The sequence below is a fragment of the Acinonyx jubatus genome, chromosome B1 (genome assembly GCF_027475565.1).
Source record: "Acinonyx jubatus isolate Ajub_Pintada_27869175 chromosome B1, VMU_Ajub_asm_v1.0, whole genome shotgun sequence".
NCBI classification, from domain to species: domain Eukaryota; kingdom Metazoa; phylum Chordata; class Mammalia; order Carnivora; family Felidae; genus Acinonyx; species Acinonyx jubatus.
This window is the reverse complement of record NC_069382.1, coordinates 170,184,804-170,201,802: the sequence shown is the minus strand read 5'-3', so window position 1 is coordinate 170,201,802 and position 16,999 is coordinate 170,184,804. Positions and strand designations below refer to the sequence as shown.

Genomic DNA, 16,999 nt, shown 5'->3' with positions numbered 1-16,999 from the left:
TTTAGAGAGGGTGTGAGTTGTGGTCACAGTGAAGTGTGGCCCTGTATTTCTCCCACAGGCTCGCCTTTTTTGTTTTCTTTTACAACTGGGCTGTGTAAGGGAAAAGTCAAATTGCTTACCGTACCCAGGATATTTCTAGGAGATGGCTGAGTGATTGTTCTAAATAGTTCCTTGTGGATCTGGTAATAAATGAAATTGACCACTATCTGGTTCAGATCCACAAATGATGATTTCATTATTAACCGCCAGGCAAGAACACAAAATATATGTTCTCTGGTCCCCACCCGAGTAGCAGCTTGCTGACTGCTCTGACAGAGACGACAGTCCCTCCCTCTGCTCTGCTCCTACCCAGCTGGGTGATCTCGGCTGAGGGACCTGTTCCTGTGGGCTTCAGCTTGTCTTTACCAGGAAGGGTCATCATCCAGTGTTCCTCAGCGGGTCGTGGGGACGACGATGCAGTACTTAGGATGGCGACAGCACCTGGCAACCTCATGCTGGTCTAACCTGCCACTGCTGTCTTGCCAAGGGTACAGACTTCCGTCAGATGTGGCCAGTGGAAAACCAGGAAAACTGTCTTCCTGGGCAGACGCTCTGACGAGCAGGAAAGTGTTCAAAGCGGTCCCATTTTTTCGTGGAAGGAAGGAGGCCTCAGTCCCTCAATCAGAGGCTCCTTTTCTCTCCAGAGGACTCCTGTCAGAGACGAGACAGATCTGGTGTCTTACTCTGCAGGCTCCCTTGTCTCCCCATTTCTACATTCGGGCCTTGTAACAGCTTAATGGTGAACCAAAAAGTTCTGAATCAAAACCGTCAATATTCCTGCAAAGTTTGCCTTAAATGACGTCATTGGCTTTAAGAGAACTTCTAGTTTCAGAGGACATTTTTAATCACGTTGCGTAGTCAAATCAGTTGTACTGAAAACGTGGAGTAGAGGCTCTCGGGTGGCTTTTCTTGTTTTCCCGTCCCAGTTGAATGCTGCCCGAGGCACGTTTGTGTGGACGGCGGCCAGTCCGGCCTCTTGTCCCTTTCTTAGCCCACCTTGTAGATGGTGTCTAATCCGTATTCCCCAATTAGGCTGCCCCCTCCCCAGCTCAAAAACATTCTGGGGTTCCCCAGAGCTGCCACATAAAGTGCAGGTAGCTTGCCTTTTACTTCGCCTCTAATAAATCCCTTCCCCCTTCCCACTGCCACCTGCCCCCACCACACATGCGCCCTGCACCCGAGGCAGAGAAACACGGAGAGTTTTCTTCCTCCGACGTGTCTTCTCTCTCCCTTACCCTTCCCACAGTCTTACGTCTTGGCACAAGTGAAGGATTCTGTGAAATCTTGCCATCCTTCGTCTGAACCCTCGTATGAGACAACATTTTGCATTGTAGTTTTACACGCCTGGGAGTCTTTGCCTCGAACATTAATTGGCACCAGATGGGGGCTCGTATTCATCAGCTTGTCCACCACCCCCCCAAGTGTAGCACAGTCCGAACATCATATATATTTGAAAGCCGTAAGGAAAGTGCGAGGGGCCAGCGGAGGGGTGGGGAGGACGGGGGTGTGGAGGAAGGAAGGAAGGGGAGCAGGTAGGACAAAATTTTAGTTGTTTCCTTTCCCTTTCGACGCTGCTAATTCATATGAAACAAGAGGTTGTCAGTGGAGTGAAACCTAACTCATTTTTATTATTATGTCGTACTCTGAGCATAAAATCTCTCTGTTTCCTGCCCCTTCTCCTGAAGGTGTGCCACGTCATCACCGGGGGGAGATCTGGAAATTCCTAGCAGAGCAGCACCACCTCAAACACCAGTTTCCCAGTAAGCAGCAGCCAAAGGACACGCCATACAAAGAACTCTTGAAACGGCTCACCTCCCAACAGCACGCGATTCTTATTGACCTCGGTAAGTCTGCATTTGGTTCGACACGAAAATGGAAGGTCCACTCACTTGAAAAGTCTGGAGAGACTGTCTGAGTTATTTAGTGATCCGCCTTTAGGTTTAGCAATCAAAATTTACTGCTGAGACGTTCAATTGGAAAAGCCCTGGAGTAATCACAGCTGCCTGGAGTCATGTACTTGAAAGTGTATAAAAAGTCTCTCTCTCTGTTGTTGACTCCGCTCTGCACGAAGGCTCTGCTCGTGATCATCGTTCAGTTCAGTAATTCAGATACTGATAGGCAGTTTTATCGTCAACCAAAGGAATGTCCTGGAAAACAGAAGTGTCCATACCAAGGCTTGGTCTAATCACAGTAGCCGCCCCCTGGTCTTTACTAATTACAAACAGCACTTACGAGAAAAATTGTGGAAAGCAGTTTGTGGGTGGGTTGTGGGCCATTTTGTTTTGGAAACGGGGTGGCACCTGGTCTCTTGAACAGTGTTGAAGGACTCGTGGAATTGGGATGTAGCTGTGGTATATGAAAGGGCCCCTGACCTGTCCGTGGCCGTGGGTGCAGGTGGGGTGCATCCTCTTCTGGCCCCACGTGGCAGGAGCTCGGCCCTGTGGCTTTTAGAGGACATGGTCCTGCTTCCGGAACATCCATCCCGGCTGCTGCTGCCACCAAGGGCACCCGAGGGTCCGTCTGTGCTTTGGGCCCCGCAGTGGCCGTGCAGTAGCCGGGAGGCGAGGATATTTCCCAGTAATCTGGGGTGTGATCTAGATCAGACAGCATCGAGTCTTATCTGTCTGGCCACAGAGCAGATTAAAAGGTCAACTGCATAAAAGTTCTTCATTAGGTCCGAGCTCAGATATCACCTCTGAGAAACTGTGCCTTCAGACGACGAGGTGCTGCTGCTAAGCCTCTCTGTCCCGTTCCATGATACTTACACATTCATTATTGTTCCAATTACTGTTGTTACTTAAAGCTACTATGTAACTTTACCTTGAGCCAAATGCTGTGTAAAGTTACTTAACTCGCCTTCTTTAGTTTTCACACCAGGACCAGCTACCTATTGTTCTATCTCTGTTGAGAGCTGAGAAGACTGAAACACTGAGAGACCTTAAGTAACTTGCTTAAAGTAACACAGCTGGTGTGCTGCTGAGCAGTGTGGCTGCAGGGCCTGTGCCCTCTACCCCTCCCTCCCCAGCCAGTGTCCTCAGTGAATGGGCAGCGCCTTCCTACTGCCCTTCTCTGTCTAATGCCGTGCTCTGTGGGCTGGACTGGGGCTGATGTACCTTCCTACCCCCAGCTCCTGGGACAGAGCCCGTCACGTAGTAGGTGCTGAGAAGTCTGAGCTGCTGAACAGGAGCCACCACACTGGCATGCCACTCTCACATGACCCCCGTAACGGCCCTGGGAAATGGGCCCCGTATCCTCTTAAGAAATGAGGAAACTGAGGCACAGAGAGGTCTGCTCTCGACCATAGACACACAGTTAACTGGCAGGACCTCACCCCGCTGTGGCTGTGTGCCACAGTAAGGCCCCTCTGTCCTGAGGCCCTCTGAGCCCAGGATCCCCATGTGTTCCCGTGGAAATGGCTGGCCGGGTGAAGGGTGATGCTGACGGACCATGATGACTCCGTGGGGACAGTGTACAAGGCGTGGGGCTGGAGCCCGTTTGGCCCACTGACCCCAAGAAAAGCAGTTTTGTGACCTGGCAGCTGTGTTTGCTGATGTGATGAGTAACAGAAAAATGACACTGTGTTCCTATCACATGAAACGAAGTGAAAAATAAATCGAGAGTAGGAGGTGGAAGGGGGTGGGAGGCACAGCCGTTTTCTGCATCTGCCCCCCACTCCACGGTGGGGTGGGAGGAGGAGGCGGGACCATGTTCTCCCTTCTTCAGTAAAGATGTTCCCTTCTCTGTCTCCTGGTGCTCTCCTGTACTCACTTTTCTGCAGATGGGGAAGAGAAGGCCAGGTCAGCTCAAGGGCCTGGGGTGGGGGTGCCGCCCCTGCTGTGAGCCCACTGCAGCCTGTCCTCCGGTCAGCACTGGGCTCATGAGAGTTGAGATGCTGCCTTTTCTCGTTCACGGGCAGGGCCAGGCTGCACTCACATCCTCTGGTCCCTGCCTGTCTCCCAGCATCCCCTCGCACCCCCAGAGGCCGGCTGCAGCCACCCTCCCCGACCGCACTGGCTGCCTCTCCGCCTCACCTCTTTCCCAGTCCTGGCCTGGCCTCTACTGCGGGCCCTCCGAATGCACGCCCGAGGCCTGAAAAAGCTCTTTGCAGCAGTGCGTCTTCAAGAAACCTCTGTGCGTGTCTCCGGGTTTTATCCAGGGAGCCTTCCAGAGCCAGACTGCTCTCCTGACTTGAGCTGGGAAGACCACCCAGCGGTGGGCCTTGGCGTGCAGCCCACGGGCTCTGCTCAGTCGGGTTTCAGGGAGCGCTCACGCGGGAGTTCTAGCAGACTTTGCCACTGCTTCCCCCTCACTCCTCACCAAGGGGCAGCGTGTGCCCACCTAGTTGTTTAGTCTATACTCTCTATTTAGTCTGCACTGTGGCTAACACGAGGCCTGGTAAAGGTGTGCAGTGCTGCCCAAAAACAAATCCGTATTTCAGTTTTTCCTGGAAGGCGGCATCTTTATCCTGGCCACAACAGAATGCCTGTTGATTGGGGTATTTTGGAACTTCATGGGTTTTTGTTTTCCTGCCGCTTGCTTTATTTTCTGAAATGAGCTGCTAATGTAATCAGCTTTTTACAAGATTTTTTTCCTGCAAAGAGTAAGAATAATAGGTAGTCAGGCAGTTTCATAGTTTATAAAACATATTGCTTAGCCTTGTCGGGTTTCAACTTTACACAACACTATGTGAATGTGGACACATATTATTTCCACTTTAGAGATGATAAATGAAGCCCAGAGAGGTCGTGTGCTTTGTCCCAGTTACAAGCTGCTCGGTGGCAGAAAGTTCTGGAACCTAGGTCATCTTAGTGTCTGTATCGTGTCCCTTCCAGGACACTCTGTAGCTTCTGTCTTTCTTGGATCTGCCTCCCACCTGCCAACACAGCTTCCCCACCTTAGGGATGACCACACCCAGCCCAGGGAAAATAGAGCAGAGGATGCTTAGCGAATCATTCTTAGTTCAGGAACCTGCCCCAGCCTCTTAAGCCTGGTTCCACCTACAGTAATTCGTGCTGCCCCCAGGTAATTGCAGCTTTTCTCTTGTCTGGCTCTCCCTACTGAGTAGACCACATGACAACCAACATCCTGCCTTCTGGCTGTGCCTCTCACTCTGGTCACGGCCACACTTAAAAGCTGCCGGTGACAGTGAGCAGCTAGCTGGAGACCCCCTTCACGCTCCCTTCCTCGGTCTTCTACCATTTCAGGGCTCCTGTCCCTGGCATCCCAGCCTGGATACCTTTCAGCACTCAGAACGTGCACCTACGAGGCTCTCCATCCTCTCCCCTGATAGGAGGGATTTAGCCAGAACAAAATGTGAACAGGTAATCCGAGAACACAGATAGAAACTGCTCCCGATCCTCCCCCACATCAATTACTTGTTTTATTAATCTGTGTTCTATAGGTTAGTAAAGCGGTGGCATAGCTTATATACTCCACAGAGGTCTAGTGAGTCTTTGGTGACCAGTAATAGTATTTTTGAGGGACTTCGAGTCTTTTTTTTTTTTTTTTTTTTTTTGAGAGAGAGAGAGAGAGAGAGAGAGAGAATATCCCAAGCAGTCTCCATGCTCTCAGCACAGAGCCCAACATGGGGCTCAGTCCCACCAACCATGAGATCATGACCTGAGCTGAAATCAAGAGTCAGACGCTTAACCAACTGAGCCACCCAGGTGCCCCTGATGGACTTCTAGAGACCCTTCATCAGTGACACCTACACGGGGTTAGCCATGCCCGTGCTGCAGCGAGAGGCAAAGGCAGGTATCCACGGACATGGTGGGGTCCATGATCCAGCATGGGAGCTGTCGTACTGATTTTTGCTTCCACTTAACATATTGTAACCAAAGGTGTAAAGCCTGCCTGGTATCTTGAAGAAAAGGAGCTGTAATCCAAGTGTTATAAAAAAAGAATTTTCTCCTTGCTTTTTTAGAATCCATAAAAGATGAGGAGAAGAGCCTCCAGAGTGAAGGATGAGCCGAGAGTGTTTAAGAAGACTAAATATAGAAGGGCAGACAGGGTTTTCCCTTCTCCTTCCCTCTTTGGTATTTGCCTCACTTGGCCGTGCCACAAAAGCTGAGTGCTGTGCGCTTTGGGTAGGAAATGGGGTTGTTTGTTAGCAGAGGATGGGTGCTGGTAGCCGTTTCATTTTTGGGTTGAAGTCCTGTGTGAGAAGCTAAAAAGCGTTAATGGCAAAACCCAGAAAAGTAGCTAGAATTTGTTGCACAGCAGTCTTGCTATATAACACTCCTCTGTGTCCGGTTAGGGACTTGGGCAGGATGGAGGTCAGATGAACAGTCACAGCTCAACAGTCACAGCACCAACGGCTACATGCATAATTTCAGCAGGTCTGTCCTTGGCTCTGGTGTTATCAAGACCACATTATGGGAACGTATTGATCCCCGAAATAGCATATTGATCACTCTTGAACCTCAGAGTGACAGGACTAAATGTGGATGTGATACAGCGGGGTGGCTTCATGTCTCCCTCTATTCTTCAAGCCAGTCACCGGTGTGCTGGCAAACAGCTCCCCCAAACCCCTCAAAAGGAGGCCTGATGATAGAATTTGCAGATTTGCACAGTGTAAATGGGCTAATTTTAAGCCACCCACTTGAGGTCACTGATTGTGGAATTTAGCAGAGATATGCACAGACACGGGAGGAGCCAGTTCTTAACGGTCACTGGACCCAGCCAAATGTTTCCTAAAAATAATCTGCATACAGAAGATGCACTCTGTATGCACTCTCCCCACTCTGCCCCCGTGTCATTCAGTAGTCATTCCACAGATGCTTCTTGAGCACCTGGTACATTCCATGCCTTCTCAGAAAGACACATTCTAGCGGGGAAGACCAACATGAAACAACCGATGACCAAATTATTTCATTAAAATTGTGAGGAGTTGCACAGAGCATATCTTTTCTCCAGTATTTCTCAAATTCGGCTCAGAGCTAAAACGCGACCATTTCAGAAGACCTTGGGATCACAGCTGTCATCAGGGAAGGAGCCTTGGAGATCATTCAGTTGTTAGGGTTACTGTTCCTTGTGCAGATGAGGAAGCTGAGAGGCAGAGGGTCACGTCAGAGTGCTGGTTTGCCAGTACCACCCCCTAGAGACACAGGAGTCGCCAGGTCCCTTGTGGAAGCAGCGAAGAAAGAAACTTGTCAATTGCAGACCGAATAACTTTGCAGGTGGCCTGGTGTGTGAGAGATCACTGGCCTCCCGTAGCAGCTGCAGTGAAGTAAACCAATGCTGAGGGGCTCATGGGTCTCCCCAGGATTAAGTCAAGTGAACTGTGGAGAGAGTTGGGCAGGACACTCTTGACACTGGAATGGTATTTCTCCTGGAACCAGGCACGGGTCACCTGAGGATCCCTTGAAGGCCTTGTGAGAAACACACATTCCTGAGGTCACCGTCCCCGATGGGCCACTGAAGAAGACTTTTCTAGATGAGGGCCGGGAGTGTGCATGTTTACAAGTGCTTGGGTGATTCAGATGTCATTAGTGTTTGGAAACTGCTGGGAAGAAAGCCCATCTTCACCCTCAAAGTGACAGAGAAGGAAAGATTCATCCTGGAAAACCATCCCTTAGCAGGGTCAACACTTAGACTGTTGAGCACTACATGAAATTAAGTTGTAGGTCATTTAGAAATACGTCTGAATTGTGGGTCTCCTTCTAGGTCTTTCCAGCACGCGTCACCACGTAGACGTATGAGACACAAAATCATTCCATGTCTTTTTAATACAAATAAGGAGTTTCTTTCTGTTCATATTTGACTCTGGTCACTCAGCAGTCTCCTCGCTCTATATGTGAGGGACACCCTGCCCTAGAGAGAAATCTGAAGGCCTCCGTTTCTCTACTTCATAGCAGATGATAAAATGGTGTTTAAAGAGGCAGGTACTGTAGCCTGATGCATGTGCAGGAAGGAAGGGCTTCACAGTTTTTACCCCGTTTCCCTCAGGGTTGGCAGGAGCAAGGTACTTTTCCCAAGCCGGAGTCTTTCTTTCAGTGCTCAGTATGCTGTTCCTGGGCAGGCGGGTGGGCGGGCAGGCGGGTGCAGCTTCTACCCTTCTCACTGAGTCAGACCCTTCTTCTAGAATCTGCACAGACTTTGAACAAACATGCATGGTAAGCAGCATTTTACTTGTAGTTAATAATGTGCGTAGTGAGCAGTGAGGTCCAAGGGGCTAAACAAGTCCTGATGTGTGCACTGCCCAAGACAGCGGCAGATTAACATGCAGATACGTGGTCTTTATAAAATGCAGGGCTCTTTCCTGGCACTGACTTAGTACCTTCTAAATGGGGTTGGAGGGTTGCAGCACTCAGTACCGGATTACGTGAATGCAGATGCAGATTCTCCAGGAACGTTTTTAATCGGCCTGGTCCATTTTCTGCTCACCAGGCTCGCCTCCTCCCTTCCTTCCCTCTCCTGGGTGTGTACTCAAGAGCGTGGATGAGCTGCGGTGTTCTTTTAAAAGAACCATGATAAACACATACCTATAAACATACCATTATGAACAACGCATTTTCCAAAATAAAAGAAATTTGGAGGCACTGTTTTAACGTTTTAACGTCTGGATAAATAGAATTAACTGATTCTCATTTTTGTTTCTGCATTCAATCTGTTGCGTTTATGTTGTTTGAAATACATGAAGACAAAGCCAACCTTGCATAGATAGATATATAGCTGGAAAAGGGAGGAAGGGACCACATGGACCCTCGAAAGACTGACCATACATTGAGAACTATTGACCTAGAAACATGTAATGTAGGGAAACAGCATCCCCCCAAATAGAATTCAGTACATAGACTGCACTACAAAGTCAGATGGGCAGTCCTTCTTCTTGTCCCTTTAGTCAAGAGCTTAAGACCAGAAGCTTGTGACTGTCCCTACTTAGGAGTCGGTGCGGGGGCCTCTCTTGCTGTGCCTAGTCCCAGACGCTGTGAGATAGGAAATGGCATTGGGAATGGCATTGGAAACACTGGGACGTTTGTTGCAGCTCAGTCAGGTTTGTGTGGACAGGTTTCTTGCATAAAGAAAATCAGTGACAGCTTCTGACACTGCAACGTGGGAGACTAGACCAGTCTGGGTAATTCCTGAAGATCTGGAAGTTTGGGGCTCACTGGTGTTTTGGTGAATCTAGATGGTGATGCTGTTTATTCCTATTTTTATTTGGAATTGTTATCAGCGTTCAGTTCCACGTGTTGATGAAATTCTAAATTCCATGGAAATCAGTTGCTAGGCCTGTACTTTGCCTCAGAAGTTTGTTAGAACATGAGGTTTTTAAACTTAGATGGAACCTTATAGTCAGTAGAGAAAAAGTTGTGCCTCTACCTTGAAAGAGAAGTTGTGCATTTTTGCTACAGAGCTGTTGTGTGTATGCTTTTTTTTTTTTTTCCCCTCCTGTCTTGGTTGGAAGCTGGGTTTTTGTATGTTTTCCATGTGGCAGATCTGAGGACCATTGCCCATGCTTGAGCACCATTAATTGCACCCACTTGTGTGGGACATTGAACGTGTATGTACTCCCAGCCCCACAAAGTATGCATTCTGCCCTTTAAAGAAGAGGAAAATGTGTGTCAGACGGGTTTGGTGGTCCATTCCGAGCTACACATGCTGCGGTTGGAATTGTGGGCTACTCCTCTGCACTTGACCACGCTGCCTCGTGGACAGATCCACATAGGAAAATTTTCTCTCCATTCATCAGAGCTCATCTGTCATGTTTTATGTAAGACACTCAGCTAAGTTCTACATTGTGGTTGTATTGTTTTGTTTTTTTCTCCACTATTAAAAATGGGAAGGATAACACCTCTTGTTGAGGTTGCATGGGTGAATTAAGACTGAGCCTGAGAACCAAGTTCTGTCCGTCCCGGTCTAAGATGTGCACCCTACCCCACACACGTGTTACCTTTCCTTTCCTTCCCTTTTTGTGAAGTTTCCGAGGGCCTAAAATAAAACCTAATTGTTCCTCACAAGTGGCCCCTAGCTTTCTACTTCCTACCTGGTCCCTTCTGTATGGGTAATTACCCTGTTTTCACTTTCATAAAAGTGAGTCCTCCAGGGGAACCTGTGTGGCTCAGTCAGTAAGTGTCTGACTCTTGATTTTGGCTCAGGTCATGATTTCACGGTTCATGAGATTGAGCCCCATGTTGTGCTCTTTGCAGATAGTGTGGAGACTGCTTGGGATATATTCTCTCTCTCTCTCTCTCTCTCTCTCTCTCTCTCTCTCTCTCTCTCTAAATAAATAAATAAATAAATAAATAAATAAATAAATAAATAAATTTAAAAACATTTTTAAAAGTGAGTCCTCCGGGAACAAGGTTGAATAGTGAATAGCGCTTGCTAAGCCAAATTCAAGCATTTGGAAGCAGAAGGGTACTTTCTCTTAAAAATATTCTGTGATGTATTTTCTCACCTAATTTGTTGTAAATAGTGATAGAAATTAACACAGGTCTATAGTCCTAGATCTGTAATTCCAAAACCCAAAAGGCTGATGAAAACCAAAAGTTTTTCTGTAGCTCCTTTTTTGGCAGAACGTCATGAGTCCTGGACTCTTTGGAGGCAAAGTTTGACTCAAACTGCCATGAGGCCTTTCATAGACTTTGCTGTTCTCCTCAGTGTGGCTTTGCATTAGTATCGCTGCAGTATCGTAAGTGGGATGACGCTGCGATCCTCAGCCCCGCTTGCTAGGGTTACGTAACGTACAACCGATGTGTCACCTTTCTAAAATTCAGACTCTGAATTGTGAAATGCATTTCCTTCAAGGGTTTTGGTTGAGCGACTGCAGAACTATACTGAGTTGGTTCCATTTATGAGGTTCTCCAAGCTTTATAGGTCCCAATAGGAATTTGCCCCACCCTCTACCCTGTCTGCTCTTCCTGATTAGTTCTTCATTTTGATGACTCACCTGGTTTCCCAGGCTAGAAACGCCGCGGCCTGCTCTCCGCTCTCTCCTCAGTCTAAGCCTGTCCCGAGAGTAAGTCCAGAGTCCAGTGCTGGTCACACTGCCCCACCACTGCTCTCCCGGGTAAGGGCCTGTGACCGCTCCCTGGCTCCTGTCCAGGCTGACGTCCTCTGGCCCTTGCCTGCCCTGGGTTGTTTTGCAGGCCGGCTCCTGGAGTTTTCTTTAGCGAGGAATCATGTCTCTGACCCCTCAGTGACCTGCTGACTCCGTGGCCCTCACACGGCCCATGGGCTAAGCCTGCTTTCCAAGCCCTTTGCTTACAGGCCCTGCTCTTAACTCTCCCGTCCTCTCTCCTGATGGGCCGACCCCAGACCTGGGGGTCCTGCTTGTGTGATCGCTGCTGCCTGCGTGCTTTCCCCACCGGCCTGCTTGGTTCACACCTGTTTCCCCTGCTTGGTCACTTCCTCCAAACAGCCTTCCTGGACTCCTGGCCTGGGTCTGGGCCAGGCCTCTTGGCTTTCGGGCTCATCTCTATAAATTGTCCTTCTGTGCCTGTCCTTCCAGTGCTCGCTGTCCCCATGCGATGGCAGAGAACCGCTAGTATCTTCAGTCATGTGAAATCGTCTCTCTCAGGTGACAGCCTCATGAAGGCAGGGCCACGACCTCCTGTCCTCAGCACCCTGTGTAAGACCTGTGGTCACTGAATATTGAGTTTTCTGGATTTATCCCCCCCTTTTTTTCCCCTACCAGACTGTGAGTCTCTTAAGGGCAAAAAAAAAAAAAAGGTGCATCTTTCAGTTCTGTGGCACAGTTCCTGTCCCCAGGGGAGCACCGAGGCCGGGCTGGGGGAAGGATTCTGTTAGCGTGCTCACATGAGGACTTTGGAAAGCCCACATCTAGCTTGCGTGTTCTTTGGTGCACGAAGCAGGCCTAACGTGTGCTGCTGCTTGAACAGACCTTTCCCATGAATAACCGTCGTCGTCAGAACCCAGGCTCGGTGGTCACGTGGGGTATCCCGCCCCCGTGGTGGGTATTTATTCGGTGCCAGCTGTGTGTGGCGTCACAGCAGGCACGCACACCCTCTTGTGTCTAATCCTCACGGCAGCCCCAGCGAGTGCAGTCACACTCCCTCCTTCCAGGCAAGAAGGGGAGGCTCTCAGGGATCCACTGAGTGCCCAAGGTCACACAGCTGGAACAAATGGAGACAACAGTGCCTGGTACAAGGGACTGTGTGAAAGTGCTGAGTGAGAAGTAGAGCAGAAAACACTAACCGAGTTGGAGGAGCTGGGACTCCCCAGGGGAATGCTTTGCTGAGGCGGCAGAGGACTCGAAGTCTCCATGAAAAAAAGGAGGGCAGGACTTTGGCTCTCCTGGCAACTCGTGCTGTGAGCTGGGGACACTGTGTGTGGTAATAGCTATTTTTCTCCGATTCCCATACCTTTTCCTTTGACATCTATGGTGTGAGAACTCTGTCTCCGGAGTTAGGGACCGGAGTTCAGATCCTCGGTTGGCCACTTAATAGCTGGGTGATTTTACTGAAGGGCCTTCACCCACCGCGTTTTTCTCAGTAAAATGCGGGTAATGTTACTGTCTGCATGGTGGTAAAACGCTCCATGGAGTATTATCAGTGTGATGTATGTGATAAGTCCTGTCCCCACGTAGAGTGTGTGGATGGCTTTTTGAAGTTTCCTAAGTCAGAGACCCACAGTCCAGAGGTGTTTGCATATGTACTTCAGATGCTATCCAAGTGTGCATCTGAGGGCTTGTTCTTAGCAGAGGAGATGCTACGTGGAAGCTTTTCTTGGTGAAATTGGATAACATTCCAGATCTGTAGTTGATCAGAAAGTGTTCGGGCCTTGGCACCAGCGACTGCGGAGCAGAGCTTGAGGCCAACGCCCTTTGGGTCCTGCGCTCCATGGACCCTCGGTGTGACACCATTGGTGGCCTGGCTCTGCCGTCAGACTGTCCCGGGACCCTCCTCCAGCTGAACCTTTTCCAAGAGGTGCTTGTTGGAAGCCTGAAGATAGAGCATGAGAAGTTCTCATGTGGTTCTTTTTTTTCACGTCAGCGTGCTGATAAAGGTCATGTGTTGGGCGGAATTTGGCCTAAGGTTTGCTTTCTCGTAACATACCGTTTGGTGGCAAAGCTGCGGGGAAGGCGGCTGGAGCAATCCCTGAAGCTTCCTAGGGGGCCGCCTGCCTCAAACAGGGTGTACAGTTTGCAGGGCCCGTTGCGAAATGAAAATGCAGAATCGCTTGTCCAAAAATTATTAAGAATTTCAAGACAGTGGAACAGCAGAGCATTAAACCCAGCACGAGACCCTTCTAAGCACACAGCCATTGCGATCACACGGACACGATGCCTGTGAATGCCCCGCCCCAAATCTGGTAATTATTGAGTACTCTAATTGCCAGAAGTCACTCCCTGGCTTGCTGGGCTCATCTTAGTAGGAGTCTTTGCAAGGATTAAATGAGAAATGTCCACCATTGATAGATGAATGGATAAATACGTGGTATATATACATGGAATATTATTCAGCGATAAAAAAGACTAGGATCTTGCCATTTACAACATGGATGGACCCAGAGGGTATAATGTTAACTGAAATAAGACAGAGAAAGACAAAGACCACATGCTTTCACTTACATATGGAATCTAAAAAACAAAAATGAGCAAACAAAAAAAACCCAGAAACCGACTCATAAATACAAAGACACCAGTGTTTGCTAGAGGGGAGGGGTGTCAGGGTGGGTGAAATAGGTGAAGGGGATTCAGGAGGAGTATAAATGTCCAGTTATGAAATAAGTCACAGAGATGAAAAGTACAGCACAGGAAAGGTAGTCAGTACTGTAATAACGTGGTCTGGTGACTACACTTCCCGTGTTGAATATTGAGTAAGGTACAGAATTGTCAAATCTGTACACCTGAAACTGATATAACACTGTATGTCAACTGTGATCATAAAAGTAAGTTTAAAAATGCCCCCTCTACACACAGGCCATTTAGTGCTGGCTCTTGTTTCTGTGAGGGGTAGCGTCTAACACAAGAGGGCAGCCCGACTAGCAGAAGCGCCAGCACGGACAGATTGAAAGGTGACCGATCTTCCCTGGCGTTCCTGCACGCCACATGAGGTCTGTGTGTTCCGCCTCCTGTACCTGTTTGAGACCCAGAGGAGGTTGGAGGGAGGGGTGCATGCTGGGCTGGGGCAGGGGCAGGGGCATGCGCATGCGCAAGATACGCAGAGGTGGGAAGAGCCCCATCCGCTTGGAAGCAGGTGGGGGAAACGGAGTGACGAGCTTCCTGTCTACTTTTGCCCTGATCACTTTGAGAATCCAGGGAAAGCGATACACTCACAGTGTCAATACAACGGGCACGTGCGTTACTGAGCACTTGCAATACAGCAGCTCCAAACTGAGATGTGCTGTCAGTACAAGGAGTACAACTTGGTTTCAGAGGCTTCGTATGAAAAAAAGGAACGCAGAATGTCTCAGTAATTTGTGTATTGATTACCTGTTGAAATAACATTTGTTTATGTTGGGTTAAACAAACAGTCTTAAAATTAATTTTACCTGTTGCTTTTTAATATGGCTGAAGGAAAATTTTTAATTACATGTGTCCCTGTCACCACAGTTGTTACATGCTGTAGACTAGGAAAATGCACAGGAGGCATAGTACACCCTCTCATGCTCTCACACACACTTGCAGGGCTGTGCGCAGCCCAGGGAGGTTCAGAGCCTCCGAACACCCCCTCCCTGCTCCCCGGGCCATGCCCTGGAGTAGAGGATGAGGCTGGGAGAGTAGGTGAGGAGGTGTGCAGAGCTCCCAGGCTGGGGGGGTAGGATTTGTTCTTTGAGCACCGGGGGCTATTGATTGCTTTCCAGCAGTGGGAGGTGACGTGTTCAGGGTGTGTTTGGGGACGATTTGTTGGGGGAAGAGGTAGAGCAGGCACTGAATGAATGCGGGACAAGAGATCAGGAAAGTAGTTAGGCCGCGGCTGTCCTCTTAAGTCAAGTTCAGACAACCCGATCTGGATTAGTTAAGTGCTTTCTCATGAGCCTGAGGAAGAACACATAAATGCATCCTCCCTTTGCTGAGGCTAAATAAGGTGAACAATGAACTTGTGGCCTAGATGCACCTTCTGCCTTTACTGATCCAGACGAGGCTGTAATTCTCACCTGGGTCCAAGGTTGGCCCTCGGCTTGGCTCTAGACGTTTCCTCTCTCAATCAAGTACTTTTCTCCCTGGGGGCACATTTCCTTGTCGTGCGCATTCCAGAAGGAGGGGGGTGAGGTGGTATTTGACAGGTATCAGCCACAAAAGCCTGCGGGACAAAAGAAGTCCTTAAACCTTATCTGAATACCAGGTTTTTATGAAAATAATCAGGATGTTGAGGGTTTGGGTTGTTTTTTTGTTTTTTTTTTCTTTTTCTTTCTGGAAGGTAACTGTTTTGTGTAAAGAAAACACCTGCTGCTTCTCGGTCTGTTTCAAAGCGCTGCTGCTTGTGGTTTAAGAGTACAGAAATATGCATGTGACGTGAAGCATTTGCAGGCAGAACATGGAAAAGCTGGTCGGGGCGTGTCCATAGAAAGGCGAGGCCTGTGGCTGCAGGTGGGTGAGGTGGGACAAGCTGGTAACAGAGCCACAGCTGTCCCCTCCTCGTGAGAGTAGAGGTACGTTCAGAGGATCGACAGTTTTCTTTTTGTTGTACATTGAAATCCAGATAACTGCAGGACCAAAGGTGGTTCTCATTTCTTTCACCTGAAGCACCGTCAAAGAAGGCACGGATCATTGCCGATTTTTTAATTGCTAACGTTACTCTTAAGAGCAACCACCTACTCTTGTTGACAGAGCTGGTTTGTAATCCACCTTCCAAAGATCTGTTCTTTAACCTGAAGCACATCGGATTTCTGGTTCAATAAGCTTGCTTTTCTTTCTTTTCTTTTTGTTGATTATTATAACTAACGTGTATTATTTTTGCAGGGCGAACGTTTCCAACACATCCGTACTTCTCGGCGCAGCTGGGGGCGGGCCAGCTCTCACTTTACAACATTCTGAAGGCCTACTCGCTTCTCGACCAGGAAGTGGGGTACTGCCAGGGTCTCAGCTTTGTAGCGGGCATCTTGCTGCTTCACATGGGTGAGGAAGAGGCATTTCACATGCTCAAGTTCCTGATGTTTGAAATGGGACTGCGGAAACAGTACCGGCCGGACATGATTATTTTACAGGTAGAGAGCGCTCCTTATGCGTATGCTGGAGACAAATGCCAAAAATGTTTACGATCCCTTTCCAGGTCTCTGTGAGGAACTTTCCCCACTGTCCATTAACACCGGAGTAGCTGTCGTTGCCGGCCACTGCCCGTGTGCTAGGCATTTCATATTGCCCTTCTCCCCTCAGCAGCCCTCAGGGAGATGCTATTCATCAGCTCAAGTTATAGATGGGAAGACTGAGGCTCAGGTTACCCAGCTTAGCGAGTGGCGGAGTTGGGGTTTAAAGCCGGCCCTGTCTGACTCCGGGCCCTCCCTTTACCCTCCATCACACCCCCTTCGGGGGATCTGATTTCTGCCTCCCACTGTGTCAGCCACTTCTTCTGCCAGGGATCCCCCTCAGCACACCCAGGCTTCAGCTCAAATACCGAATCCTGCTAGAAGCTCTTCCTGACCACCTGATGTTGTGTCCCGCACTTCACCCCTCCCCAGGCACGTGTACTGTGTTATGCCGCCTGGTTTCTTTTGCCATGAAACACTCTCTGCCTGAAAGTATCTATCTTGTTTCCTTACTTGTTGACCTGTGTATCTTCTGACTTCTCTTAAAACATACCATGAGAAGGGAGGGATTTTACCTGTCTTGGAGCTTCATCCCTAGTTCCTAGAAGAGTGCCTGGGATGAAGTAGGCACCCGGTCAGTATTTGTTGAATGGACAAGTGGCAAGGGGCAGGCCAGAGCAAAAGAAAACCAAACAGCGGTGTGTGTAAGTGCTGCCACTGCAACCTTTCAGAGGTAGGGAGAGCTCCGGGCCCTGCTGCGGGACTATTCCGAAACGTTGGAGCACATGCATACACGTTCACTTACCAG

General features: G+C 49.0%; 1 protein-coding gene across 8 annotated transcripts in view; it reads left to right on the top strand.

Moving 5' to 3' along the window:
* Nucleotides 1-16,999, top strand: part of TBC1D1 (TBC1 domain family member 1) — a 224,409-nt gene that overhangs the window by 188,415 nt on the left and 18,995 nt on the right. For all 8 annotated transcript variants that reach the window (XM_053217464.1, XM_053217463.1, XM_027054259.2 and 5 more), the window contains 2 exons: nt 1,725-1,883; nt 15,908-16,152. In XM_053217464.1, the coding sequence (XP_053073439.1) occupies nt 1,725-1,883; nt 15,908-16,152 (404 nt within the window). The remainder of the gene's footprint in view (nt 1-1,724; nt 1,884-15,907; nt 16,153-16,999) is intronic.